At 38.7% G+C, this 27,659-nt stretch overlaps 1 protein-coding gene across 2 annotated transcripts in view; it reads right to left on the bottom strand.

Annotated features, from left to right (window-relative positions):
• Window positions 1-21,447, bottom strand: part of LOC119176272 (palmitoyltransferase ZDHHC11) — a 73,963-nt gene extending 52,516 nt beyond the window's left edge. For both annotated transcript variants that reach the window (XM_075877370.1, XM_037427475.2), the window contains exons 1-7: window positions 21,021-21,447; window positions 20,254-20,439; window positions 19,660-19,835; window positions 17,289-17,390; window positions 14,918-15,033; window positions 6,760-6,885; window positions 1,400-1,512 (exon numbers count right to left, since the gene is read on the bottom strand). In XM_075877370.1, the coding sequence (XP_075733485.1) occupies window positions 1,400-1,512; window positions 6,760-6,885; window positions 14,918-15,033; window positions 17,289-17,390; window positions 19,660-19,835; window positions 20,254-20,439; window positions 21,021-21,074 (873 nt within the window). In that variant the 5' untranslated portion in view covers window positions 21,075-21,447. The remainder of the gene's footprint in view (window positions 1-1,399; window positions 1,513-6,759; window positions 6,886-14,917; window positions 15,034-17,288; window positions 17,391-19,659; window positions 19,836-20,253; window positions 20,440-21,020) is intronic.
• Window positions 21,448-27,659: the final 6,212 nt, after the last annotated feature.

Here is a 27,659-nt window from a genome sequence, read left to right as displayed (position 1 = left end):
TTATTTTTTTCATAACAGTATAGGTATTAATCTTATCAAAACAGGCAAAAATAAAAGATGAGTAATTTTGAAAAAAAAAACTGGCGTTTTTCGACCCGCATCTCCCCTTAAGCAATAAAATAGGCAGGGGTGAGTATTCAAGTGCGTTAAATATCCAAACTATTATTACAGTGTACAAGTTTACATCAACACAAATCTAAATGATTGTGACATTTCGAAGTATTCGAAACGAACAAATAGATATATATTTGACCACATCTAACTCCCTTGATAACGTAATTTCACTGCAGCATTTCACTGCAGCTAGGCAAAGAAACCAACTATCCAAAAAAAATCAACATCGCCACAACGCTTCACTTCTAGGGTACATATATTACCTCCACCACGACTAATTGTGTTTTTTTTAAGTTTTAAAGTGTGCTATATGGGCTTATATGCACACTAAGTATAACAAATTTTAAAATGTAACATATTTTATCACATATAAGTTGTGCCCCATTACTATTCAAATACTCCAATTATTTGAACTTGCTCGCACACCACTTTGAACCAAAAAAGTGACATTAGCAAAACCTTGGTTCCAATTCTTGAAAATACTGTGTAAGTTAGTAAGGTCCTGACAAAAATGTTGATTGTTCTAATTGAAATCACTTTGAACCTCAAATATGTTTGCTCATCCCTACAATAAAACCACACTTGTTCTCAACATTGCGAGCCATGAAATTTCCATCAGTACAGACTCAATCTCTGTAAAATTGTTTGTCCCTTCTTCTATAAGTAACTTTGTAACTACTACCTTAAGAGAGAAAATGAAGCTAAAATAACACAGCAGGGTTTCTATACTGAAACATAAGTTGCCATAAGTTGTGATGAAAGAAATTTCCATTTCAATTGAAGATTATTTGTACTCCAGAAAATTGAGCACTGATAAACTGTTTATTTGAATGCGATGAAAATTTTGACAAGCGATTCTGGAATCATCCGTCAGCTGAGACTTGAAAAATTTAAAGTTCAAAAAAGGATATGTTTAGCAGATACAATTGCATGCTTAAAAAATATGTGCTGCAGTTTGCACAACCATTTAAACTTGTGTTCCAATTCTTTAAAAGTTTTTTTGACTTCATCAATTTGAGTAAGCTAAAGTTTTTTTGTAGATGTATTACTCTTATCCTATTCCTTGAAAGCGTCTTGCCTTCATCAATTTCAATAAGCTAAGGTTTCTTTGTAAATGTATTACTCTTATCAAATGGAATAAAGTAAAGTTTGATCTATAAGTGCAATGTATACGTCCATTTAAATCAATCAAAGAAGCAGAACACTACTGCATGGTACTTTATCTATCAAGTATGGGCATGTGAAATTTTAGACTTGTACCTCATTAGTACATTAGTCAGCTTACCTTGTTCTTGCACCACTTCAAAAATAAGTTCCTCTTTTCTACTGGTGTGCTTCCATGGAAAGATGCATTACGCTTGAGAACAATATAATCATAGGTCGACAGTCCTTTGAATGCTGTAACAATGAAAAATATTTATGCATATAAACAAATTTTTAAAAATGTTTACAGCCCTATCCATTTAAAAAATTTTGTGTGCACATGCAAGTACTATAACAAGCTTGAAGAAAAATAAACAAAGATGGGAAACATTCTCAGCTATCTCTTTTCTCACCTACATTATCCATATAGCTCAGTAAACCACAGATCTCTTTGTGATGTCCACAATCAGTTTTAATGTCTAAATCCAAAAGTTGAAAAAGCAGGCCAACACAGGACAAAGGGAGATGACATGAGGAATAGTGCTTTCCTGTTTCTTTGTCCAATGTTTGCGTCGTTTTTCCAACTTTTGAGTAACAAACCTACTAGCCTGCCTTTCAGCGCTTTTCCAGTTTGTAGATCTAAGAGTGAGATTTGCTGGACATTAGACGACTGTACATTCTTTCCAGAAAAATCTAAGATGCCTGGACTAGAGTTTGCTGCTTTGACTCAAGAAAGAAAAGGTCAAAGACTTTTGCTACACGATGTCTAATGTCTACAGCTCATACATTTACTTTGCCCATTCCCCAATACAATATACCCTTAATAACACTGTGTCAACAACATATGTCGCATGGGCCTGGCAGAATAAGTACGCCACACTTCCTGTGCACATCTGTGAGCATCTGATCTTGCAGTATCTAATATTGCTGTATGGTGTTTTGCTGACAAAGAGTTGGCAGCAAACAAAATAGTCATTATAGCAAACACTCTGAAAAATGCCCTGATATGCTGTGCAGTCAGCATGTCCGCAACAGTCACGGCACACATAGTCAACATCTACATAAATGTGATGTGTGACGTGTGGCATATTAAAAGTACGAGGTTTCAAACACTCAGGTGTTACACGCAGGCAAAGGTTCTGTAACACGATTTCAGCAACAGTTTATCAGTTGTAGTAACACTTATTTTTAGTAAAATGGAGAAAAAAGAATGTCTTGTGAATACGTACAAGCTGCAACCTAAAACATCCCATGAGTTTTAATGCAACCTAGCTGGTTTGCTGAGCAATGTGGCTTTAGTTCTTAGTAACAATTACTAGATCCAGAGACCCCCCGAGTATTTCACCGTCTGCAGTTTATCCTCAAGCCCCTCCCAAGAACACAACACAGTCGTATGCTCCGTTATCAGGCAATGCACAACAAGCTTTTTAGTGGCTCAATTTAATTTCATTTCATTTATTGTACCCTCAGAGCCAAACAAGGCATTAAAGAGGGGAGCGGTGACATTAAGAAGTTTGTACAGCATAGGTAAAGGATGTAATACAAAAAAATAAATAAAAAAAACATTATAAAGCATAAAGTGAAGGTATTATACAATGAATACAAGCAGAAAAACATAAAAAATAAAACAATGCAAGAAAAATAGACATGCAATATATTTGAGTGAATAAAACGCATTATAGTTAGCAATGTTATTTATAGCAATACCAAACAAGGAGTTATCACTAATAGACACAATGTCTAGGGGAAGGTGGTTCCACTCTAGCGACGTCCTAGGAATGAATGTGTTTAGCGACGTCCTAGGAATGAAAATGTGTTTGTGCTATTAGAAGCAACATGAACCTAATGAATAGGCGTGTCATGCAATGTTGGGTGGTGAAATATTTTATGAAACAATGATAAACGAGAAATTTTGCACCAGGCTGCAAGAGATGAAAGTGATAGGTTAGTTTTCATGACTGTTATGCAGGCAGTTTGATTATAATTGGAAAAAATACAATGAGCTGCATTATTCTGGACTAGTTCTAAGGTGTTAATTAGATTAGTGTTATGAAGGTCCCAAACAGCTGAAGCATTCTAATTTCAGGCAGATTAAAGTTTTATAGAGTAATAGTTTTAAAGAGTCCGAAGTATGAAAAAAGTTTCACCAGAGGTAGCCAAGTGGGTGGTTTGTGTTGTTAACGACGTAGTTATTGTGTATTGCCCAAGAAAGGTTGGATGCAATATGAATTCCTAAATATTTGTATCAGGTTACTTGCTCTAAAGAAAGGTTATTTAAGTAGCATACTTGTGAAGAGTTAGGTGACCTAGGTAGATACATAACTTTAAACTTGTTGGTATTTAATTCCATGAGCCGTGTATTACACCAGCTACATATTTTATTTAAATTAGATTGTAGGCAACTACAATCATTGTCTGAAGTGATTTCTGTGCAAATAATGCAATCATCAGTGAAAGGGCGTATATTAGAAGTTACTTGTCAGGGTAGATGAATAATATATATATTAAAAACAACAAAGGACCGAGAACCGACCCTTGGGGCACTCCGAGGCATCAGGGGACATTGTGGAATTGTAGCCGTTCGTGGTAAAGTATTGTAAGCGATTAGAAAAAAAACATTAGATCCATATTAATAGATTATGGTCAATGTTCAAGTTTTGTAATTTGTGGATGAGAAGGTTACGATAGACTTTATTGAATGCTTTTGAATAACCTAGGAAAATGCAGTCAGTGCATGATGAACGATCCAGAATTTGATGCAAACGATCAGTGAAAGATACGAGTTGAGTCTCGCATGAATATGATTTCCTAAAACCGTGTTGTGAAGGAGAAAAAAAGGTGTTATTTTCAAGAAAATTGACGGTGCTTTTGAATACGATATGCTCTAGAAGTTTACAGCAGGTGCTGGTAAGAGAAATGGGGCGATAGTTGGTTGCTAAGTTTTTGTTACCTGATTTATGAAGTGGAATCACCTTCTTAACCTTTCACTGATAAGGTAAAGCGCCTGTGTCGAGTGATTATTGAAACAATTTTGTTAGTATAATAGAGCTATATACAGAAGTGCTTTTTAAAAACTTAGTGTTCATTGAGCCAAAGCCCGGCGAATTATTGCAGTAAAGTTTATCAATAAGTTTAGCAATGCCACGTGTATCAATTATTACTGGGAATAAGGCATCGTAATCATAGTTACATAATTCAGGAAGTTGTTTATAAGAAGTAAGTGAAAAGTTTAAAACAAATGTTTTATTGAGATGAATTGAAGCACCATCTTTGGCAATAGGCTGTCCATTAGAGCTATTTAATAAAATTAAGTTATCATAAAAATGCTTGATTACCTGAAAAAATTTCTTAACATTAGTTTGCAAATTAGATGGAAGAGTAACAGTAAGGAAAGAGTGTTTTGCTTGTTTTAACGCTTGAATTAGAAGTTAGAAGCAGTTAGAAGCAGTTTTGTATGCAGACCAACGAAAAACACTGTGGGACAATGCAGCTGTACAGTATAAGCGCTTTTTACAATTACGTGCGTTGTCCCACTGTGCTGCATGGGCATTCTTCCAATGCATAAAGTACCATCTCTTGAGGAATAAATGATCTTATTTTACTAAACTTTAGGCTTTCTTTTACATTACTGTGCAGCACTTAGCTCAAATCCTAGGAGCATTCTAGTGCTCTCAAAAGCATGGTACTTGCCGCGAAGTATGGCCACTGTCTCACCTAGAGCCTTCTACGCAGATAATTCCTATGCTTTTAGCGAAAGCTAAGATGATCTAAACTATGCGTCTTCACTATATGATGGAGATAGCTATGCAAATGAATCCAGCACCAAAGATGACGACGGCAGTGGAAGCTACCATTCCGCTGACACGCAAGGCAACAACAACAAGTAATCAAGTTCTACGAGCTAGAGTCTACACTGGTCATTTCTCATTGTCCCTTCAGCTGTAGATGCAGCAGCTGAAGCAGGAACAGTAAGAGCACTGATATTTGCAGTACCACTGGAGTCTGATCACACAGCTGGTGAGAGACATAACGTCTTGTGCTTAGAAGTGGAACTATCCACATATTTGGTCTGGAAGGAAAGGCTTAATAGAAAGCCTCATTTCCTCTACAAGCTCTCCAGTCGAAGCATCAAAGACTGTGCTATTTTGGAATGGCCATAAAACAAAAGTGGGCACAACAGAAACTTGCACCAGCAGTCAAAGAATGCACCCAAGAAAGTGAGCATTTTCGCAGGTTGCCTAAATGTCAATGAAAGGTTTGGGAATAAAAGGCAGAAGCAAAAATAAAAATCCTATTTCCTCTCACATGTTTTTTTTTTTCTCGTTTCCATGACACACGATACTAGAAAGAGAGTCAGAGATTCGATTGTAAAGAGTTGACACTCCATTGAAAACATCTAAATTGAGCACATGAAGTAAAGTCCATTTTCAATGGTATAATTATGGGTTAATGTATTATAGTTTATAGTAAAAGTGCATTGACAGTTTTTTTATGTACAAATATACTGTAGCTATGACACGTACAAGACAAACCAGATGAGGATAAATTACAGTAAATTACAGACTATAAAATGAATATTTCTACATAGGTAAATACAAGCACAGAAATAGTGTGAATTTTTCGTTTGAAAAAAGACAAAAAAAATAAGAAATGAAAATGTTATAGTAACTAGAGTAAATTAGGATAATGATAACATTGCAGAGAACTCATGATATTTTATAGTTTTCCAACAAGTGTTGATTTATAGTTTCCCAACAAGTGCTGCAATGATGTTTAAGTGGGCTATAAGTACCCTTTGCAGGGGTAGTCGGCTCATGTTTCTGTACATGCATCAACAATAATATGGCTGTTCTTGCACTACCCTTCACTCCCCTTTTTTTTGTTTTTTTTTTGTTGCGCTAAAACAGCCATATCTTTGTGGCCGGTACAGAATGTTTAAACGGTGCCATCTAGTACCTGGCTAGTTCTGGCTACCATGCCATAATGTGTAGCTGGCTTCGGCAGTGTTTTACAGGGTCTACGCCTTTTGCACAATGCAATGAATGGTCATTCTTCTAGCAAAAAAGCAAAAAAAAAGTGTCCTGGAACACCTTTCATGAAGCATGTCAAATGAGTGTGGTATTGGGGCATTACTTCTCAAACCTTTTTTTCTAACAAAAGAATTCGCAGATGTTGCAGTTCGTGAAAGTGTAACCAATAAAATAAAAACTGCCAAAAGAAGGTAGAAAGTGGCCAAGTACATAATGCTAGTACAGTATTGATTTCCATCATGAGCCACTACATAACGAGATAAAATTTCAGGTATTGTTTCTTCACCAGGCACATCAAAACTGTTCTGCCATAAATCAAACAGCACAAGCAAAAATTTGACGATCGAACACTATAATCATTATACTTCAGATAAGTGTGAAAGCTGCATCACATTAAAAGAGTTAAATGTTACAAGCAACTTCTCTATGTAGACAGAAACATTAAATAACGGCCATGAAAACAAATACTTACCAAGAAATAAGTGAAAACCGAGCAAGTGGCTTAGAAGGGCAATAGCAAGAAGAGAGAGGGCTGCACATATTTCCACCATGAGGAGCCAGATGGTCTTATCTACTGGCACAAACACATAAAATAAACCTGCAAAAGCAAGTACATATTGTCTTTACAGCACATATAGGGACTTGCCAGATTCACCTGTCTACAGGCTAAATATGAAAAATTATATAGTGAAATTTACCTGCACAAGTGGACCAAGAATATATTTTAGCCTTATATGACTTCACTACACATTACCAACGTATGAGTGCTAGTTCTCAGCTACCCGCAGCTATTCTCTTCAGCCAAGTGATACCACTGCATACAGCCTATCTTTGCGCTTTCACAAAATTTCGCTCTACACTCATGAGACAAATAATTCCTTCAAGTACATTACATGCAATACACACAACAATACAAGTGACATATCATTGGCACAGACAACACCAGTCATGAAAAGGTTACAAGAAAACCAACCAAGCTGTTTACATTTTAAAAATAAGACCTACAGAATATCAGTACTATTGGTGGCTTCAGACACTATTGGGAGCATGCGGTAAAACATGGCAGTGCCCTGCGTTGTGCAACAAAGCCATTTGCCATGAATGCTGATGCTATATAGCGAAGAACTGGAGGGCTTACGTAACAGCTTCACAGTGCTATGCAGAGGTTGTGGCATTGCTGAGCCCTTAAAAGTTAAAGGTAATAAATGGCACTTATATTTTCTGCCCCTAACTGATTCAGTCATTTCTCTGTGATGAGCCAAAACAATGAGTATGCAGGATAAACCACATGAAATATACATTTTTGTTTCCATTATATAATGCCTATCGTAATACCTACACATACATACTTCCAATTTGATAACAGTTAACATAATTGCATTTCGCTTAGTTTATATTAAATTACTTGAAGGAGCTTGTGACAACTTCCTGAGTAATCATAATATTACGTTCACATTGGAGTACGCTGCCCCGCCTGAATTTCCCGCCACAAAAATTTCTTGAATCCATCAAACACAATAGAAGTTGTTGCACGAGGCGAGCATTTTTTCCTTTCATCCCCATAAGCATGCCAGTAGTTAGATTTCAAGAGGAGAACATGTCGCCCAAAAATTACGTCACCATGCATGATCGTCTGAGGCATTTGCTTTTCTTTTCTCACTTTTTTTTTCTGTAAATGTGTTGGCCCCGTACTTCTGATTCAGACCACGGGTATGTAAACGCACACGGTGGTGGCCACCCATGGCATAGTATAAAGAATACCTACATAACACAGCACATGGTCCCCAAGATTGTCTGCCAGATCATCATTTGTGAAATTAGTCAATACCTGTTGTACCATTTGCTGCGTAGTTTGTGACAGCATTGCGAAAAAAAACCTTAAAGAGTTTTTGCTGCTTTCAATATAAAATTCCATATTCAATGCTCACAAGTTTTCAGGAGACCTGACTACTGATTAGCAACATTTCCTGATAGTGCACTACGCTAAAAAAACGATGCAGGGCCGTTTTAAGTACTTTTCAAGTGAGCTTTAACCTCACGGCTCCAGCCTTAATACCTCCATAGACTTCTGCCTTGCTAGTACATGCCATTTATGTTTATAGTGCGAGGTATTTCTATCTCATCACCAACAGCTCAAAGCATCATGCAAAATGCTTGCGGGATTAACCTTATTGTGAAAAGAAAGTACATAGTACCTGCACCAGAATTGTTAATATTTGGGCTAAACAAAACAAAACCAAGTGGAAAGATGTAGAAAATTTTTTCTTGTGGCACCTATGTTTCTTGTGTAACATCTCACTATGATTCATATTTTGTAACCCCGTGCAAAAAGTGCTCGAATGAATATCACAACATTGCCACGTTCCTTCCTCAAGTTTTCTTATCACCCTGTTACGCTATACGCGATTCTCAGCGCAATCTGCGCCTACAGTGTTCGAGAAGCTTCAGGGCTGCCGTAGATCATTTTGTTGAGATTATGCCCACGTCGTGAGCGTTTCACATTATTCTGAAATCTACGTCGCCACTAGCGATTACGCTAGAATGTTCGATGGCAAGTGTATAAATGTCAACACGCTTCGCAGCTTGTCAGTTGATTGACGACCGAGGCTCTGCTCGCCACTATCAGTGCCAGTGTCTTGGTGTAAGCTAACTTTTTTTTTACGTGGCCACAAGTTCGGCCTGAATAAACAGTTTATTATTCCACCTATAGTCTGCTCCCTTCGTCTACGTCACAAACCCATGACAATATTCTCGTTCGCTTCGACATGAAATTTTAAAATTTCCAAAATTTTGAAGCATTCAAAACAAACGAATAGGCATATTTTTATGGCACGTAACACACCTGAAAAGGTGGTTTCACAACACAGTAGACCCGCTTTGCTTCCCAATGCCACACTTTGCAATGCCACACTTCATAGTTTAATGTGTGCATGTTAACCTGCACCCCAATAATTTTTCTAAAATGCTTAAAAGCTGTTATACAGGCTTATTCAGTCTAAGTACAGCAAATTTTAGAGTGTGAAATATTTCATTACCTATAACAAAACACTACTACTATCCAAACCTTGCTAGCATTTGAATTTACCTCACAATTATTCAGTACTAATTATGATCCACCTGGACAAAGCTTCGAACCAAGAAAGTGATATTCAAACAAGCTTAATATTTTGACGTGAAATGCCACATCTAACGATAACGACGATAGTTATAGTGCAAGAACAGGACGACGACAAAGAGACAAGAAAGGCCTGAAGGACTCCTTGTCTCTTTGTCGTCGTCCTGTTCTCGCACTATAACTATCGTCATGTCATACCGACTAGCCCAAGCTGCCACACTTCCAAGTCACATCTAAAGCATGTTTACAGGTTTAGTAGATAAGCATAAACAGCCACAGCCAAAATGAGTATAGCTAACGACATTGTGAATTCAGACAGGCCCAAAATCATCCATTTTTTAAATACTTTTAAGTGGATGAAGCAAGAGCACTTGAAGGAACTGGCAATGAATCTTTCTCAACTCAATTTTTTACAGCGTGACAAAAACTCACCCTCATAGGGCTCTTAGCTACAGCTCCCAAAAGCACTTAGTTATTTTATGAGCAGTGTTTTTCCATCTGAAAGGCTCTAAACACAGATGTACTTTCCCTTCGGCAATGCTGAGTTAGTATTGATAGCAATGCGGCCAGCCCTTCTGGTTATTTGTGAAATCTGTCGTGATTCTGCTTTCGCAGCAATTCCTGTAACTATGCTTTATGTTTTTTTTATTTCGAGCTCTTTAACTATTTTTGAAAGTAATAAGCTGTAGAATGACATGATATGGCTTTATACACCTCCCATGTATCTGTACTGCATTGCATGCATCTGCACCCAAGGTTGCCTGTGCCTGCGTCATAGGTGGTTTTTCCCAGTGTTGCTACACTCTTGGTACACGAGCCAAGCCGAGTTATCGAAAATGCTCCTATGTATATCACGCCAAGTAGCAGCACGTGCCCCTCATTTCTGAGACAAAGTGTAGGTAGGAAAACTATGTCGCTGGGAAATCTTAGTGACCTGGAAATTGCATGCATGGTTGCATAAGTTTCTCAAAACCCGCTGATGAGCATGAGATCATTACATCAAGCAAAGGCAGCACCACTTTGATGCATACTACTGAAGCAGGTCTATATGCACATTTTTATGGAGTAATACCTTTTACCATAAAGAGAGCAACAATATTTTAATACTAACAAATAAATTATTGACCACCTACAGCAATCAACGGTCACAGGACCGAGTACGTCAGACCACTCATGTTTTCGCTGCCAGAAACACCAAAAGTCACTTTTCATGACTTTCAAAAAAATATATATATATAAATCCACCTCTTATAAAAAAAGAAACACGGGGTTGGCTTCAGTGAATGTAACGGACAATCTTTCCACCAGTGGAGTAATCTGATTGATGATTGATTGATTATTATGTGGGGTTTAACGTCTCAAAACCATCATATGATTATGAGAGACGCCGTAGTGAAAGGCTCCGGAAATTTCGATGACCTGGGGTTCTTTAACGTGCACCAAAATTTGAGCGCACGGGCCTACAGCATTTTCGTCTTCATTAAAAATGCGGCCGCCACAGCCAGGATTCGATCCCACGACCTGCGGCTCTGTAGCCAAGTAATTTAACCACTAGACCACCGTGGCGGGGCAGTAGAGTAATCTCATTTCATGTTCTGGGCGGTTGCAGTTCGCTTTGATAGCAGTAACATAACAGTGAGCACTTCTATGTTGCCATAGCCATGGTGTCAATATCTTGCCTGCTGGCATGTCCATTGGTCTTACGAATAAAAACCCTCACCACCTTAGTTAATACTTGAGCCACTGAAAAAATATTCCATGTGCACCTGTCAAATTTCTTGTAACTGCTTACAACATTAAATTATTGCTGAACACACAGAAATCATGTGGCACATAGGACAAAGCTGTGCAATGAGTAGCACCAACACATCAAGCAGTGATGCAGCTGTTACAACACACTTCACATTCTAAACATTCATGCAACTCCTCTATATCAATGCGCTTGTCATGCACAGCAGTCAGTGTTGGCTGAAATGCAGGTAGTAACTACACCAAATATATGATGGTAACTTCAATAATGCCAGACACTGTGTGGAAGGTAAGGTTTAATGGTAGCTTTTGAAACTATGCTCAGAATAATGGTGCATTGCAAATACATATAAAGATCCACACTAGTAATTAGAATATCCAGTAAAATGTCTTCACAGGTTTGGCTTCATTTTAATTGGAGACTGCTAAAATGACTTGGGGTGAGGATACACTGTGGCGCCACCTACAGTCAGCAAATGAGTGACATGAACAGTTAGATCATGTATTGCAGGTCTGTTAAAGCAGCACGAGCTGCTATATTTTGCAAAATATAGGCCCTGAATTACAGGTTGTTACAGAGATTACTTTTATGCAAAACAATGTTTTGATTCTATGGTTTTCCATTCTGTACAACAAAATTCTGCCCTTTTTTTAAATTCTTTTCATGGTTGTCATCAAAATTCTGCATAGCAATTATGTTCCATAAGATCTGATGAGAATGCAATAGCTTCTCCAGAATGTAAGGGCTTCTTGAAGGGGTACCGACATAAATATTCACTAGTCATTTTTTTGCGTCAAATAAAAGGCTAACCTTTTGAGAGCCTAGGAAATGAACTGATGAGTGTGAGTGCACCCTGAAATAGTAATTACAGAATGTTTATTCTGATGTCGTGCCACGGTACGAGCTTCTTGTCATTTGCTCACGCAAGATATCGTGTGATTGCCACAGCTCATGGACTAAAATACAAAAATATCCTCTCTAGGCTTCTGTGAATAGTAAATTTTAGGTTTGAAGTGAATTCGAAGCAAATAGTTATTTTGGTCAAATAATTTCAAATCGAATTCAAATAGAATATATCACATATAAAGAAACCTATTTGTCATGACCTAACTAATCTGCACAATATTTTTTTTAAACATGGCCTCTATGCAAGAGCTTTTTTTATTTTTTTTTAATTCAAAGGAAGTCGAAACAAGAAGTAGCAGGATTTGACTTTCAGTAGGATGCAAGTGATAACATGTAAATTACGTAACATTATTCATTACTGTTAGAGTGAATAAGCTGGCAAAACAAGCTTTTAAGCTTAAAAAATGATCAATCGATTTGAGGATAATAATATTCATTTAAAGGAACCCTGCAAGATTTTTTCAAGTAGCCATGGAATAGATTCACTAAAAAAGCTATTGTCTTATGAATTACCCGCCGCAAAAATTTTTAGAATCTGTTCAGTATGAGCGGAGTCGCAAAGATTTGCCACATGCTGCAATTGCATTCTCTCTTCTTGTCCCGACGAAAGCGCTTGAAGCAAAACTGGGAGAGATGGCATAGGGAAAGAAAATACATCACATGCGTGTTGTGACCTTGAGCACTCTTTCTTTCTCTTTTTTTTTTCCTTTGAATACACGGCTTTTCAGTATAATCCTGCATGTACACGTGGACATGTCCCGGCCACCCGCAGCGGCCCCAATAACGACTGAGCGCCCCATGCTCAAATCAGTCAATGGTTGGTACAATGACAGTGACTAGCGATTTTAGACATGGTGGCGTCCATTGCTGAGAGAAGAGAGCAATTTTTATCTGACTTTGAGAATTTATTGTGAATTACAGATCGCATGCTGAGCTATATTATTTAGCTCGCGTGTTCTCGGTAGCCTCGACTATCTATCGGCAGCGTTTGCTGACCATGCTCAAAAAGTGTTGCAGGGCCCATTTAAATTTGGAGTGAAACTTCACAACAAAGCAAATTTCTCCTGGATAGAACCTTTCACGGCTTAGCACAATTATACTGCAGCAAAACCACCCTTACAAGCAATTACATAGGGATTAATATAGACTTATTCGTTCATATCGAATACTTTGAGATATTCGATTATTTAAAATCAAATTGAAACAAATTCAAATATTCTACTATTAATTCAAATATTTGAAGCATTCGAATATTCGCACAAGCCTAATTCTCTCTAATATGAGCTAAAAGAGAGCTCAATGCAAGCCATGCGAGTTCTACCGAAAAGAAGTGACATCCCTGGACCGAACTTTCGATGTTAAAGAGACACTAGAGAGCGACACGATTTTTCACGTATCAGTAAAGTATCATTTCACAATCACAAAAACATCACTCTTGCCACGACACGGCACTTGATAAGCAAGAAAATGCGCGAAAATAAAATACGGGTGGAGATGCCACCTTGAGAGTCTCGCACCAAACATTGTGACTTCATAGATTTTGAAGGCACCCACTGGCTCCTACGCAGCTTCTAATCCATAAAAATTAAGTACATTGTCATCTGTGGGTGCCATAGACCTAGAATATGAAGTTTTAAAAAATTTCATCGGGCAAATATTGTGAAAATACGAAAAATAAATTTTGAAATTTCTGACATCAAGCATAGAGATTTCAGCACGAAATTAAAAAATCAAACTTCGACCTCGATTTTCTCTGCTAAAAATGAACTTATAAGAGAGAAACTTATGGCACTAGAGTTCTTATAATCTAGGTCGTCAATCTAATCAAAGTCATTATTTCTCTTTAGTGTACCTTTAAAATGACTGCACCACGAATGCCTCCCAAGGTAGTTTAGAGTGCAATGACATTTTGCTGCTAAGCACAAGGTTCCAGGTGTGGCTGCCTATGAGGATATAATGCAAAAATATCTATGTGCTATCAGCGTCAAGCCTTTGCGATAGCGTAGTGCGCGCTGTCCAGTTATCACCATTGACAGGCACGTGCATCCTGTTCGGCAGCTCTGCTCGTATATTCGTGCCTGTCCATGGTGATGAGTGGACGGCCCGCACTATACCGTTGCAAAAGCTTGCCGCTGTTCATTTTCATTTGATGCTGATGGTACGCATATTGATGCTTTGCAGACTGAAACCTTCACCCACATTCCGTCCGTTCTGGTTCGAAACTACAGAAAGCAAAGCTCAAGTAAAAGAACTGTATTTTGTTTTCAAAAGATGGGGCATAATGCAGTGAGAAAATGCCTACGTGAATCAACCATGAAAGGGCTTGTTCAGCAGTGTCTGACACAGAGCAGCTGTGGTCGTGTTGTGTTACAGCGAAAGGCCTGACAACGGTCCGCAAAGGGCTAAAAAAACATTAAAACTCTCCAGCTGGTCAAATTAATTTATATTCTTTCACTGTATTGTCGGGTTTATTCACTCATGGTAATAAGAAATGGTCAAACGCCAGGGTTTTATGAGCCAAAACTGCACTACCATTAGGAGGGATGCTGTAGCAGGGAACTCCAGATAAATTCTGTCCACTGTGTAATCTTGCACGTGAGAATTTTTTTATTCTGAAACCGTGAATATGCTTCTGCCCCAGAAAGAAACTGAACCAACAACTTTACACTTAGCAGGCATCATGGGAGAGCCTTATAAGTTATGAGAAACTTTTATTCAAGTTCTTGGTGCTTAATTTTAGCGAAGTTCGCTACTAACCAGACATCTGTCAGATATGCCATTTCTGTTCACGGCTTTAGTTACCTTGTGTACAACTTATTGTTATAAGTCATATAAGCCAGGTGTCAATTCCTCACTTACCTGCAGTGTGGTTAAATAGAGTACTTTTAGCAAAGTATGCCACAATAAGCCCAGTAGAAACCAGAAAAGTCAGAAGGCAGGCCGTCAGAGCACTGGCCACACATACGGCAAAGTATCTGAAGAGGATAAAAATAAGTAACACATTTAACATAAAAAAACACATTCACATAGAAACCCAAAATCCACAGAAACCAATATGCAGAGAACCCAAACTTCCATTAGCACATCTATGAATATGCTACATATCATGACAACTTGGTGAACTAGATAGTTGCTTTGGAACATTAAGCCCCTAAACCAACCTTATATGCATTTTATAGGCTGACCCAAAAGTACAAAGAAAGCTTTATTGAGGTGTAAAAAGAGTTAACATCATATGCACAAACAAGTGCCTCTGTCATGTATAATACACTGTTCTCTCTATCATTTGTCTAAGTACCATTCTTGTATGAAGTTTTGCTAGCATAATGTATTGGTTTCTTTCTAGAATAACAGACTCTGGCACTGACAATCTGCATCGGTTCTGGTGCTTCACGCACCATGCATCTGTGTTCGTCAAGTTTTGTTCCATCTTGGGAAATTTGAGCTTCTGCTCTCATAATTTTAATCACAAAGCAAAAGGGTAAACAAGAATTTTCACACTGAAGCAAAACGGCCACATCTGAGGAGCACAAAATGCCTGCTTCTGAGTTGCTTGTGCTATATGGCAATACGGCCACCCACACAGGCAAAAATGAGATCACAATACACTTCCTCTTTCTTCTGATATCATCTGTATCTTGCTCCCTGCCTTCTTCAAGAGGGAAACAAAATCTTCAAGACAGTTTAAACACACAGGTGAATACAAGTGCTCAATAGATCCTAGGTTCTTAGAAATAACTACCATATTCAGCAAACATCCCTTACAGATATGACTTGCAAGTATCTTTGATGCAAGAATGGTGAAAAATGATGCATATTCATGGGTGAATATGAAAACTCCATCGAGAATGTTTGCATTCATAAACTCGATCGTAGCTGAATAGCAGTTTTCACTGCATAGCACAGTCATTCAGTTCAACTTTGCATTTCAACTGCTAGGTCCGTAACAGAGCTTGGTATTTCGTGATTTTCAGCATTTTTAAAAAAAGAAAAAGAAGAAAGCCATATACAATAATTTGGTTATTACAGTGATATTTCATTTTTTAATATATACACCCATACATTACCACAAGTTATTCATAGGCATTTGCTACACCCAGTATATGTGACATAAAAGCATGTAGGGAGAACAGCACTTGGAGTGGAACATCGAGGCACCAAAGTTGGTGTCACCCACAAAAACACAGCTACGTAACATAAATGTCTTTCACGTCTGTACTTAATATAGCTCTCTAGACTATAGATGTATATATCTATATATGTGAAATTTTATTTTTTAAATATATAGACCCATACATTACCACAAGTCATTCATAGGCATTTGCTACACCCAGTATATGTGACATAGAAGCATGTAGGGAGAACAGCACGTGGGGTGGGACATCAAGGCACCAAAGCTGGTGTCATTCACAAAAACACAGCTACATAACATGGATGTCTTCCATGTCTGTACTCAATATAGCTCTCTAGACTATACATGTATATGTCTGTATATGTGGCTGTATGACATTCCCCACTACAGACAGTGCAAGCAGTAATATTTCCGATAGTTTGTATGTACAGACCTGCCACACTGGTTCTGAATGTGGTTGTCCTTCGATCCTCAGCCTCGACTGTCTTTTTTTTTTTTCTTTACATGTTGGTTCATGCTATATATTAATCTGCATGAAAACTGGTTTTCTCTCACAAATTTCTTCTTATGTAAAATCAATCAAAAGTTCACAAATCTGTCTGTCAAAGTGAATCTTGACCTGGTGCACTGCTTTGCCATGGTTACCTGTCAGGCGGGGCAACGGGGCAACTAGACATTTGTTCCTCTTGCAGGAAGAAATTCAACTGGCAGGTTTTTTATTGCATTTAGCCCATATGACCTCTCAATAGGTGATTCAATATTGAATAATCAATAGAAGTTTTAGCGCAGGTTGCTTTTGGAGAGGCAAAGAGTGCACTTAAACCACAAGACAGGTATATATACTTGGGAGCAGCAGAAGGTTGTGCGAGGGTTCAATCATGTGTGTCTGTGTTGGTGTGGGGGCATATTCATTTGTTTAAAAGGCACTACTGCTATCAAAGCATGCTCACTTATCCAGAAAGTGAAAAAAAGAAAGATTAAGACAAAGAAAGCCACAAAGCACTATATTTTTTACACAAGAAGTGTACTATGCATACAACCAGCATATTAAAAGGTGCTGGCAATATTGTGAGGTACCTAATCCTACAGTTTACTCACTTGTAGTTTCTTGATCCAACACAGTTGTTAAGCCATTTGCAATGATGATCAAATTTCTCGATGCACTTGTTGCAACTGCTGCAGTGTTTTGACCGGTTTCCCCTATTATAAAGAGTGAAGAGTTAACTATCTGAGAAGTGTGAGTGTGGCAACTCTATAGTTTGGAAAACAGGAGAAGCAGCAATGAAAGACACCAAACAGGAATTTGAATGGTAATGATATTTGTTGTAAAATATCATAGTTATAGCGCCCGATGAATCATCCTGAAATGTATAACATTTTTTTATGCTCAAGGTGTTTACATTTATCGTGATGTATACTGCAGCTGCAAAAGAAATATTGGCATTATCGTTAGTACCATATACTTTTACAAGCAGGTTTTTTACTGATAAAATAACTCGATTTTATGCTAATTTCATTCTCAAATACCTTCTTAATCCAAATTACAATGCTCTCACAACTAGTATACAAATGAGACGCACAAAGGACTCTTATTAGCTGACCCTCACTGTTTGGTTATTGCAAGCACGTGGTGTACACGTATACAATGTAATCTAGTCCCACTATCACAAATGCTGAATGAAAAGGCTTAGGCTTTTTTATTACACATTCATTATATTTTTCTGTAACAAAAACCATGGCACACAATAAAAATCTCAATTGCGAAATTCCTGGCCTTGGTATCATTCATGCACACATTAAAGTTGTAGTTAATAGTATACCATATACATTAGCCATATTATACCATGTACATTATAGCGTTATACGATATACACTAGCAATATCTTCCCCCTAACATTACTCTTTTAATAAAATAACTAAACAAACTAAGGCTACCTGCATTTGCAAAAATAGTAAAGCCATTGGTAAATGGTAAATTTATTGAAGCTTCTACAGCTTTTTTATCAACAATCTTAGAAAAATCAAAGTCTTAGGGAATGTCACATTCAAGATTATTTACTTTAACTTATTAAAAAGTGTAAAAAAATTATTTTTCTTGTTGGTACTTAATTGAAAGAGCCATGATTCGTATTATGAATTAAGACATATAGACATACGGAACAAGGTGATGTGGTGCAAATACAGGAAAAAAAGATGAAGATTGAAAGACTGCCAACTATTAACTTTCGTTGAAACTTTGTGTAGCTTTGCATCAACTTGCCCAATGTAGCACTCTTATAAATAAACAGGAAAGTTAGTCATTTTATTGACTTTACTAAATTCTTCAATTCAATTGAAGGGCCACTAAACACAAATAGTAAGTCAAGATATATTTATGAAATAAGCTTCTAAAAACCTAGGAGTGCTTGTTTCATGTTGAAAAAATGCTTACTTTGAAAGAAAATAATATTTTAGTGGTCTATATACCATCAGCACAATCTGAACCACCGGCCTTCAAGAATACTCTTCTGATGCAGCCGTGCCCACTTTTTACTCGCTTTACTGCCCGACAGCCGGCATTGTGGTGTGCACCGAAGCAAAAGACTTTATTTGAGCATAGCCTGGTGAAAAATCGAACTTGCAGCATCTTCAAGGGTTATGTCAAGGGTTCCAATGGTGATGCAAATTGTGCTCTACATTTACCTTAATTTGTGAATAGCTAATTCCTGTGATGCACTGACTTTATCAAGCTTTGACTTTGAACGCTGGTAAAAAATGTCATTTGCCTTTAGTGAACCTTTAACCATGACATATTTTTCACATAAGATTACCTTCCACAGAATTAATGACCTGAATAAGAATTAACTTTTTAATCTGAATTGACCTTCTTGACACTAAATAGTCAGTCCACCTGGACTAACATGTCCAAGACTAAAACAGCTAATACTGGAGCTCCACAATGTCCAAACTTGAAATATTGCAGTTGCTTTTCAACTGCATAAATGACAAGCCTAACAAACTCAAGTGCAGATGATAGTAGGTTAATTCTTTCTCTTCTTTTATCGTATCACTTTGTTCACACAGGCTTCATAAAACACTACTAAGTTAACATTATTATATGTTAAGTTTTGCCTTTTCCCACTTCAATGTGTCTTTGTACCCTGAGGGTATTTGAAACAAACAAATAAAAGTCAGTTTATAACACAAAAAAAGAAGCATAATTATGCATACAACTGAAACAGATTATGAGCTAATAAGTACAAAACAAACATCATTTCTATATATATTATCTCGTTCGTCTGATGCCTACAGATGCAGTATAATGAAGTGAAATGTGAATTAAAAAAACTGATTTCCACTGTGCAACGTGCAGAACCGTTTATCCCAATGCAAAAGAAGCAGCGAAATTGTGTATGAACAAAGGAATGTCACTCCAGCAACATTCCTTCTTTCACGATGCTCATTGCTCATGCCCCCACCTGATACTTACACTTTTACTTCACAGATGTAGCAGAATTGATTCTCAATCACATGAGCATGCTTGCTTCGATCAAATTGAGGAAGTGGACCTTTAGTGTTTTTAGCTCGCACATTAGCATCTGCTGGGTCAACGCTAACACTCAGAATGTGTGAAACTATGTGAACAATGCCAACAGCTGCATTGACCTGGCATAAATGTCAAGAAAAATGAACAGATTTCATTATTGTATTTACAAGCAGCATACAAAACAACTTAGCATATGCAAAGGCCAAACACCATTGCAAGCCCTTTGCATCGTTGCATGCTTTTTTTCATTCTTTTGAACATCTGAATTCATTTTTTATCATTCTTTTGTAGGACTAAGATATATAGTGTTGAAGCACATTGATTACAAGAACTGAAACATGGTTAGCAAAACTTGCTGCTAAAATAGCAGAATACAAAATTTATGAGCAACCCCGCAAGTATGGGGACATTAGCACATACTGTGAACTTTCTGTTAACAAACGTACTACATTTTTTTTTTTATACTGAGTAAATTTGTTCCATGCATTTGCACGGTCACTTCTGAATAAACCAAGAAAATGAACTTCTAAAGGATACAAGTGACAGACCAATCTGCCAGCCTCCAGCGGGACAGCTGGGCACGAGCACAGCAAAATACATGACCAAAAAGTATGCGAGAAAAAACCAGGCCACAAGCTGCAGCGGATGCAGAGGCAGACTCCACCCATTTTGGCGGCTCCATTCGCCACCTTTTGTGGTCTTCACACCGCAGTCGACAAGTACCTGGAAACGTACACATAAAATTACCGAAGCACGCAAACCTTCCTCTGCAACGTCCCACAATATGCCGAACGCTTCCCAAGGCACTAATCATATGTGCGCTTCGCAGCGGCATAATAACCCGAAACAAGAAAGAACGGAAAATGCCACTTAGAAATATGACAATACCAATAAAATAAAGAAAAGAGTAAGGTATCTTCGCTTGTAAACACGCTTCGCACTTATGTTGATTGATTTGTGGGGTTTAACGTCCCAAAACCACCATATGATTATGAGAGACGCCGTAGTGGAGGGCTCCGGAAATTTCGATCACCCAAATCTGAGCACACGGGCCTACAACATTTCCGCCTCCATCGGAGAATACAGCCGCCGCAGCCGGGAATCTAACCCGCGACCTGCGGGTCAGCAGCCGAGTACTTTAGCCACTAGACCACCGCGGCGGGGCTTCGCACTTATGTTGAAAGACAACTAATCTCGCGAGTAAAATCAGTTTCAGCCCACATTTGAAGGTCAGTTTGACCTGCACAATGTGATTCACTGTTACCTACAGCAAAATGAGCGAGCTGGTGTGAAAATCTACAAACCTGGCATACTCCCAAGAAGTGAGCACAGCGGGTCTGTAGGATGTCTCTCTTCATAGCAGCCCTCGATGCGCTTCGAGGCTACGGCCAAGCGCTGGGCAGAGGTGAATGACGCACGCCTACGCGGAGTAAAACGCGAAGAACATAGCTGAGAAACAAAACATCACTAAACGTTAGCGACGACGTCCGTGATTTATGTCAACAGGCTGCCGCTTTAGGCGTAAACGAAGAACCTGCCAAGGCACCCTAGCATATTGATGAGTTCAAACAAGAGGAGAGCGTGTGCGCGGTGCTCTTGGGGGTTCACTTTCCGGTCAGAGGACGAATCGAACAGAAAGTTCGCGCCTACTGCCAACATTTGCACTCATAGGTTGCTCCCATCGGTATCACTCGCACCTTCTCAATATTTCCACCGTATCTCCAGATGCGAACACGCACGTATACATGGCCGCGCAAACCTGTGACCCTGGTTGCCTTGGTTGCAGCAGGGAACGGACGAGGAGGTTGGGAAGGCCCGGGAAATGCTTCGGGAAGTGTCGCTAGGGGTGTCACCGGCGCTGTAGGCGCCGTGGTTTTTGCCATTTCTTCTTTCCCGGAATTCCCCCTCGCCGTCGGTGCGACACGGGAAACAGCCGCACGGTGGGCGCGGGAAAATGAAACGGATTCGCTCGCAGGATTTCAAGCTGGACGGTTGTGCCCTCGCGATCTCCGACTTCAGCGTAGCTCCCAGCGACTGGTTCGCCCTCCGCGGTCTCCTGACGCCGTGTAGCTCTCGCATTGTGGCACCCCGCCCTTGGACTGCTTCGACCGGATCCCCACTTTCCTATCTCCTTCTTTTTTCCTCTCGTTGGCTGTCTTCTTCTGCTTCTACTTTCCTTCTATTCTTTTTATCCCTCCTTCCCCCCACCCCTATAAGGCACTGCGCCGTGTCGCCTGAAGGCAGACAGAAATTAGGTGCCTTTTTCCTCTTCATTCTAATCACTACCACCACCAAAACGAAACGACCAATGATTGCGTCTTGGGTCCACTGCGCCTCGGGGAAAGAAGTGACGCCCTGCCGAGACCTGGGCTTCAGTGCTGTTCGATCCGAGATTTTTAAATCGGATAAATGTGTTCCGGTTGAGGTTACTTTGGGAAAATTGGGAAAAATATAAAATAAGAAACGAAAGAAATCGATCGAAAAACAGAAAAAGCTATGGTTCCATGTTTTAATATTCTTTTATGTTAGACTTCAATAAAAGCCGGGTTCCCTTTTTATTCATTTTTATAGAACACCGAATTCTTTAAAATCAACTGCGCTAGTATTTTTTACCTGTAGATCTTTATTAATCCAAGTAGAGAATAACAAATGAGCGAAATATCGAACTGCGTTGTTGGTTAACGCTTTCAGGATCGAAATTTTCCGCGAAATGCGATTTGAAAATGTGTATTTTTTATTGCTGAAATAAATTCGTCATTCAGTTGTGTTCATGAAAAAGAGTGTCTCAATTTTAATTATAATTTTTTTGCATGATTGTAAACTGACAAAACTTCATTTTCGTATTACATATGCATGGTTTGTTTGTAGCGAAATCTAAAACAATCCTTAAACGACATTTATACAATATTTTATCAATAAAAACGATGCATTGTACTATACACAGCCCACATGCATACAGAAGTAAGCGCGCCAGAGTAATCAGCGCACCACAGTAACACTAAACCCTGGGGAATAGTCCACTTTATTTCCGATCCTATGTAATCGTCTCGCCGCACACGTAGGCTTTTGAGAAGTCGCTCCTTCTTCATTATCTTCATCTGTACTCATGAGTAAATCCTCGTCTGACGAACTGAAATCCAGTAAATCAGATCTGGCACTCGGGGAATACAGTCCACATCGGAAAAAATCGCCGCTCGACACACCATGAGCAACCGGCGCGCACATAAGCGAACTCCGTGAGTGAACGCACGAAAGAAAACTGTGCGGATGACTGGATGTGTGCCCTGCTGCGAAAACAAATGGGTGAAAAAGTATTTATATTGTGTCACTTCTCATAATAGAAGGTCTTCCGTTCCCTAGCAATATCTTAGTGGCTTCTTTTTTTAATGTTACCAACAAGTAACATTAGAAGAATTTGAGGAAGGGCTCAAAGATATTTTTCTGTAAGCATGGTCTACTATGTTAATTTATTACAATTTATTTGTATGCTTACTACGACTGCACTGTTTTTCCTTCAGCCTCAAAGCCGGTGTTTCCTATGTATGCCAAGTAACAATTCCAAGTTCAAGTGTTGCTGTTTAAATTGCTGTATGATTTGAATGTATTGATGTTTGACATTCTTAGTATGTCCCACCCCTGTAACAGCCAAAAGGCTAACAGGGGTGGGACATACTAAATAGCAAAGCTATTTTATTTGGAAAATAAAATAAATAAATAAATAAAGTACACAGTTTTTTAATTGATGTACATTTGCCATTGCTTACGCCAATAAACTACCTTATTAAAATTCTTCTTTATGCTAACCTGGTCTTCATGAGTTGTTATTTTTTTATATAGCACACAATCATCCGCGTAAAACCTTATTTTTGCGGATAAGTAAGCGACAATATCGTTGACATAAAAAAAAAAAAAAATGTGGTCCCAGAACGAATCCCTGTGGGACGCCAGACTTGACAGGAACTATATCTGACAACGTTTAATCCACATCAACGAACTGACGGCGGCCAGTTAGCCTGTAATCCATCCTATTAGTTACGTCGTTTTTTTACACAGCGCGCACACCTTATCGAATATGCCTTGCTGAAATCCATAAATGTGGCATTTGTTTGTTTTCCTCTGTTCACAGTGCGAGCGAAGTCGTGTAGAATATCAACAAGCGATTTCTACAACCATGCTACATATCTGTTAACACTTTATGTTCGTCGAGAAAACTGATCATATGAATGTAAATGATACGCTCCAAGATTGCAGGAGGTTGAAGTAAGTGAAATTGGACTTTAATTTTTTATGCAAGCTTTGTCCCTGAGTTCTGTAAAGGCTCCACCCTAGCAACTTTTCAGTCTTCCGGTAACGTTCCTTGTTCCTTTGTTAACAGATCTTGTAAACAGAACATGAAAATATTTCGCACACCATTCTGCTTAACGCTTTTAAAAAAAAAGCTGTTCGGGATACCGTTCAGCCCTTGAGATTTCTTTATATCAACCTTTAATAGTAAATTTAGAATATCATCCTCCGTAACAGCAAGGTCAGGAAAGGAAAGCAGTTTTGTAGAGAATTTATTTATTTATTTAATGCATACTGCAGACCTTCACAGGTCCAAGCAGGTGGGCACGGTACAAGTAGTAAGTACGTGTTAGGCACTCAAGTCACATAGAAAAGGAAAAAGGAAAGAATTCAACATACAAATACAAGTTTACACACCCAACTCACAGTTTACACACAGTAAATCAACCAAAGTGAATCTTTATACAGAGTTTTTTAGAAGGTTCATTAAATTACGCATACACTATTTTCTTGTCCCGCACACTTTTATCAATAACAAAAAAAAAGGAGTCAGAAGATAAAGAAGCCGGTGTCAGAACTCTCCAGAACCTTTTGGGAGATGATCTAATAAAGTATGGCAATACAGTGTTGTGGTAGTGGTGTTTGTCTTCAAGATTTTTGTTTAACTTTTGGAAGCAGCTTAACAATCGCTTCTTGCAACTGCTCATCATTATGCCTTTTCACTCGTTTTTTTTTTCAACCACTGAAGCTTCCGTCTCATTTGTAATTTTTTTCCAGGGTAATCCAGGGATTGCGGCACTCAGACTTCTTGCCTATTTTAGGAACGAAACGCTCGACAATACCAAGAACCACACTCCCGAGAAAATGCCAGAGGTCATCCACAAAACTAAGGCTCGCAACGGGATCGTAACTGAAAGCCAGCATATAAATTTTGCATTCATTCTGTGCTCGTCAGAAACTAGGTAACGATTGAGCCTTATTGCCTTATTTGGTCGAGACATTGTTAGGTGTAAGGACAATCGCTTTATGGTCCGAAATACCTGCCGTTACAGAACATGAGATGTTTTCTTCTATGCTACTGCTAACAAGGAATAGATCAAGAATGGTTCTTGTAGGATTTTGCATTCTGGTGAAATTGTTAACAACTTGTAGCAAGTCAAAGTTAAAAGCAAGATCGATCATGACATTTTCAGCACTTTGAGCTGAATACGAGGAAAACTTTCCCCAGTTCATATTTGGCAGCTTAAAATCACCAGTTAGAATCAGTTTGTCATCTTTTCTTATGTATGAATTCATAGAGGTTGACCACCGATAAGTAATCAACAGTAGAATTTGGAGGCCTGTAGATAATGGTTTAATATCCTGTCCCCTGAACTGATTCACTTGAGACTAGTAAACTAGCTAGTCGATAATTCATATTATTCGCTAAAAACACGTTTTATTGACGCGAAGAAAGAAATTTCTGCGGCGGCCATTGTCCTTGTGAAACTTGATATAAAAGTGATTAAATCGTTAATTTAAAGACAGATGATTCCATGTAGAAAAGTCAATACAGTGTTAATTGAATCTCTGTGGCGTTTTCATATGGGCTTAATATTTTGCCTACACTCGGCAATAACTTTTCTTGGCACTAAAGGGAAAACTATGGAGCCAAATTTCGTGCATCCTACCGCCAGTGAAGGTAGTTACAAAGTAGTGCCCGTATTTTCCACGTGAAATATAAATGTCCCTCCTTTATTTTGGACGAGGAGCTATTTGAGACAGAACGCTGCTCATACCAGATATTCAATTATCTGTTGTGACTTCGCGTTTTCGAAGGCGTGAGAAAAAAAAAGTCCCGCCTTTTTATGTGCACCTCAGACGCTGAGCGGCGTCTGCGTCTACATGAAATGCTGATGGCGCGCCACCATCCCTTTCCACAGCGTTACGAGACGCGTGCCAAAACGGACAACTTCGCGTACTGCATAGCATGTGCAGAAGCGCTCCGCCTCCGTAGCTTTCTCTTCAGTCCCAAGAAACGTTGTCGCCGAGTATAGTAAGTATAATATAGTGTACTAGTAAAATTGCTGATAGTTCTGCAACGTGATTTTTTCTTTCACTGTAGTTGTACTTCAACTCGTGAGTTCGAGGGAATTTACTTCATCTTTTTGGAGCTTGTTCCATGAACGTATCTCGATTTCGCTTTGAAATCGCAGAGATAAGCAACGATCTGCGGCGAAAGCGCTGTTTTGAAAGATTCCTTCACATGGTAGATAAAAAAAAAACTGTCGCCGTCTGCTTGCTGTACGTCACGCACTTGAGCGACTGGAAACACCTGGGAAATACATATATATTAAACAACAACTGGGAGTAGGACGATTGGCCAGTGTTCTTTTTACAGCCTTATAAGGATTTATTAATGTTTACATTATTAATGTTTACATTATGTTTAAGATAACGTTATTTCAACGTTTATTCAGAACGTTAGCAGAACTTTAGTTTCGATGACATTAACAATATTGTTTCAACATTAAAGCTGAACGTAAAAGTAACATTATTATAACGTATTTGTGCTACTTGGGTAGTCACAATAATGAAGATGATGCGATTGTTCACAACAAATTATCCTACACTACGGATGATGAGGCCCGCTACGGGGCCTTCAATAATGTGTTTGCGAGCACGACTCGCCGGTCTTCGACCGCACTGTTTTCGGCAAATAAATGTTCTCATCCCTAAATTGAACGCTCTCTGTGTTTTTGTTCCTACTCACATTCATGCGTGCAGTACTGAACAAAGCACAGCTGACCTTAGCTGTACACCATGTCAGTCTGGTGAGGGTGGTCAAATAATTCACTGACGAATGATTAGCATATTAATGTCTGGTCCGTTCAAAAACTGTTCAAGTGGGTCGAAAGTTGATTCTGAAGAACTAACAATCACTCTCCTAGAGATGATTTCTCAGAATCAACAGTTAATCGTGAGGGAGAAAAAATTGATTTCCCAAGGTCCATTTCTGAGATCAACTGTTAGTTATTGCAGCAACTTGTTGTTAGTTCTTGCAGCTAAATGGCCCTTACAGGAGTAACATTTTCTCTGTCAGGGAACATTTCCAACACCGCTAATAGTCCTTACAGAAGCAAACGAAAGCCCTTACAATCGTTACATTTGCTCTGCCTGGGACTTTTTATTCCGACAGCGACAATTAACTGTTAGTATATATACCCACTACACATTTGCAATCAATTTTACTGCAAAACGAGCAAACCGTTTAAGCCGATGACAGGAGCTGAAGACTGCGCTTCAGACAGACAGACAGACAGACAGACAGACAGACAGACAGACAGACAGACAGACAGACAGACAGACAGACAGACAGACAGACAGACAGACAGACAGACAGACAGACAGACAGACAGACAGACGCTTGGCCCCATCAGTCGTCATCGTTCCCTCAGTGGTTATGCTTTGATCTTCTTGTGTTTCTCACCGCGCAGCGCTCCGCAAAAAAACAAGGCAGATGAGCCTGTACGTACATGCACCTGAGCACGCCATAATTATTAGGTGGCCAGTGAAGATGACAATGGCCCCAAAAGTTTGGTTAAAGGATAAAGTGTAAACAGCATGAATTTTCTTGCGGTGCCTTTTTTGTTTACTTTCTGACAAATATTTTTGAATTA

The sequence above is a fragment of the Rhipicephalus microplus genome, chromosome X, assembly GCF_043290135.1.
Source record: "Rhipicephalus microplus isolate Deutch F79 chromosome X, USDA_Rmic, whole genome shotgun sequence".
Taxonomy (NCBI): Eukaryota; Metazoa; Arthropoda; class Arachnida; order Ixodida; family Ixodidae; genus Rhipicephalus; species Rhipicephalus microplus.
The sequence above is the reverse complement of the archived record's forward strand: the minus strand, read 5'-3'. Positions and strand labels throughout refer to the sequence as shown.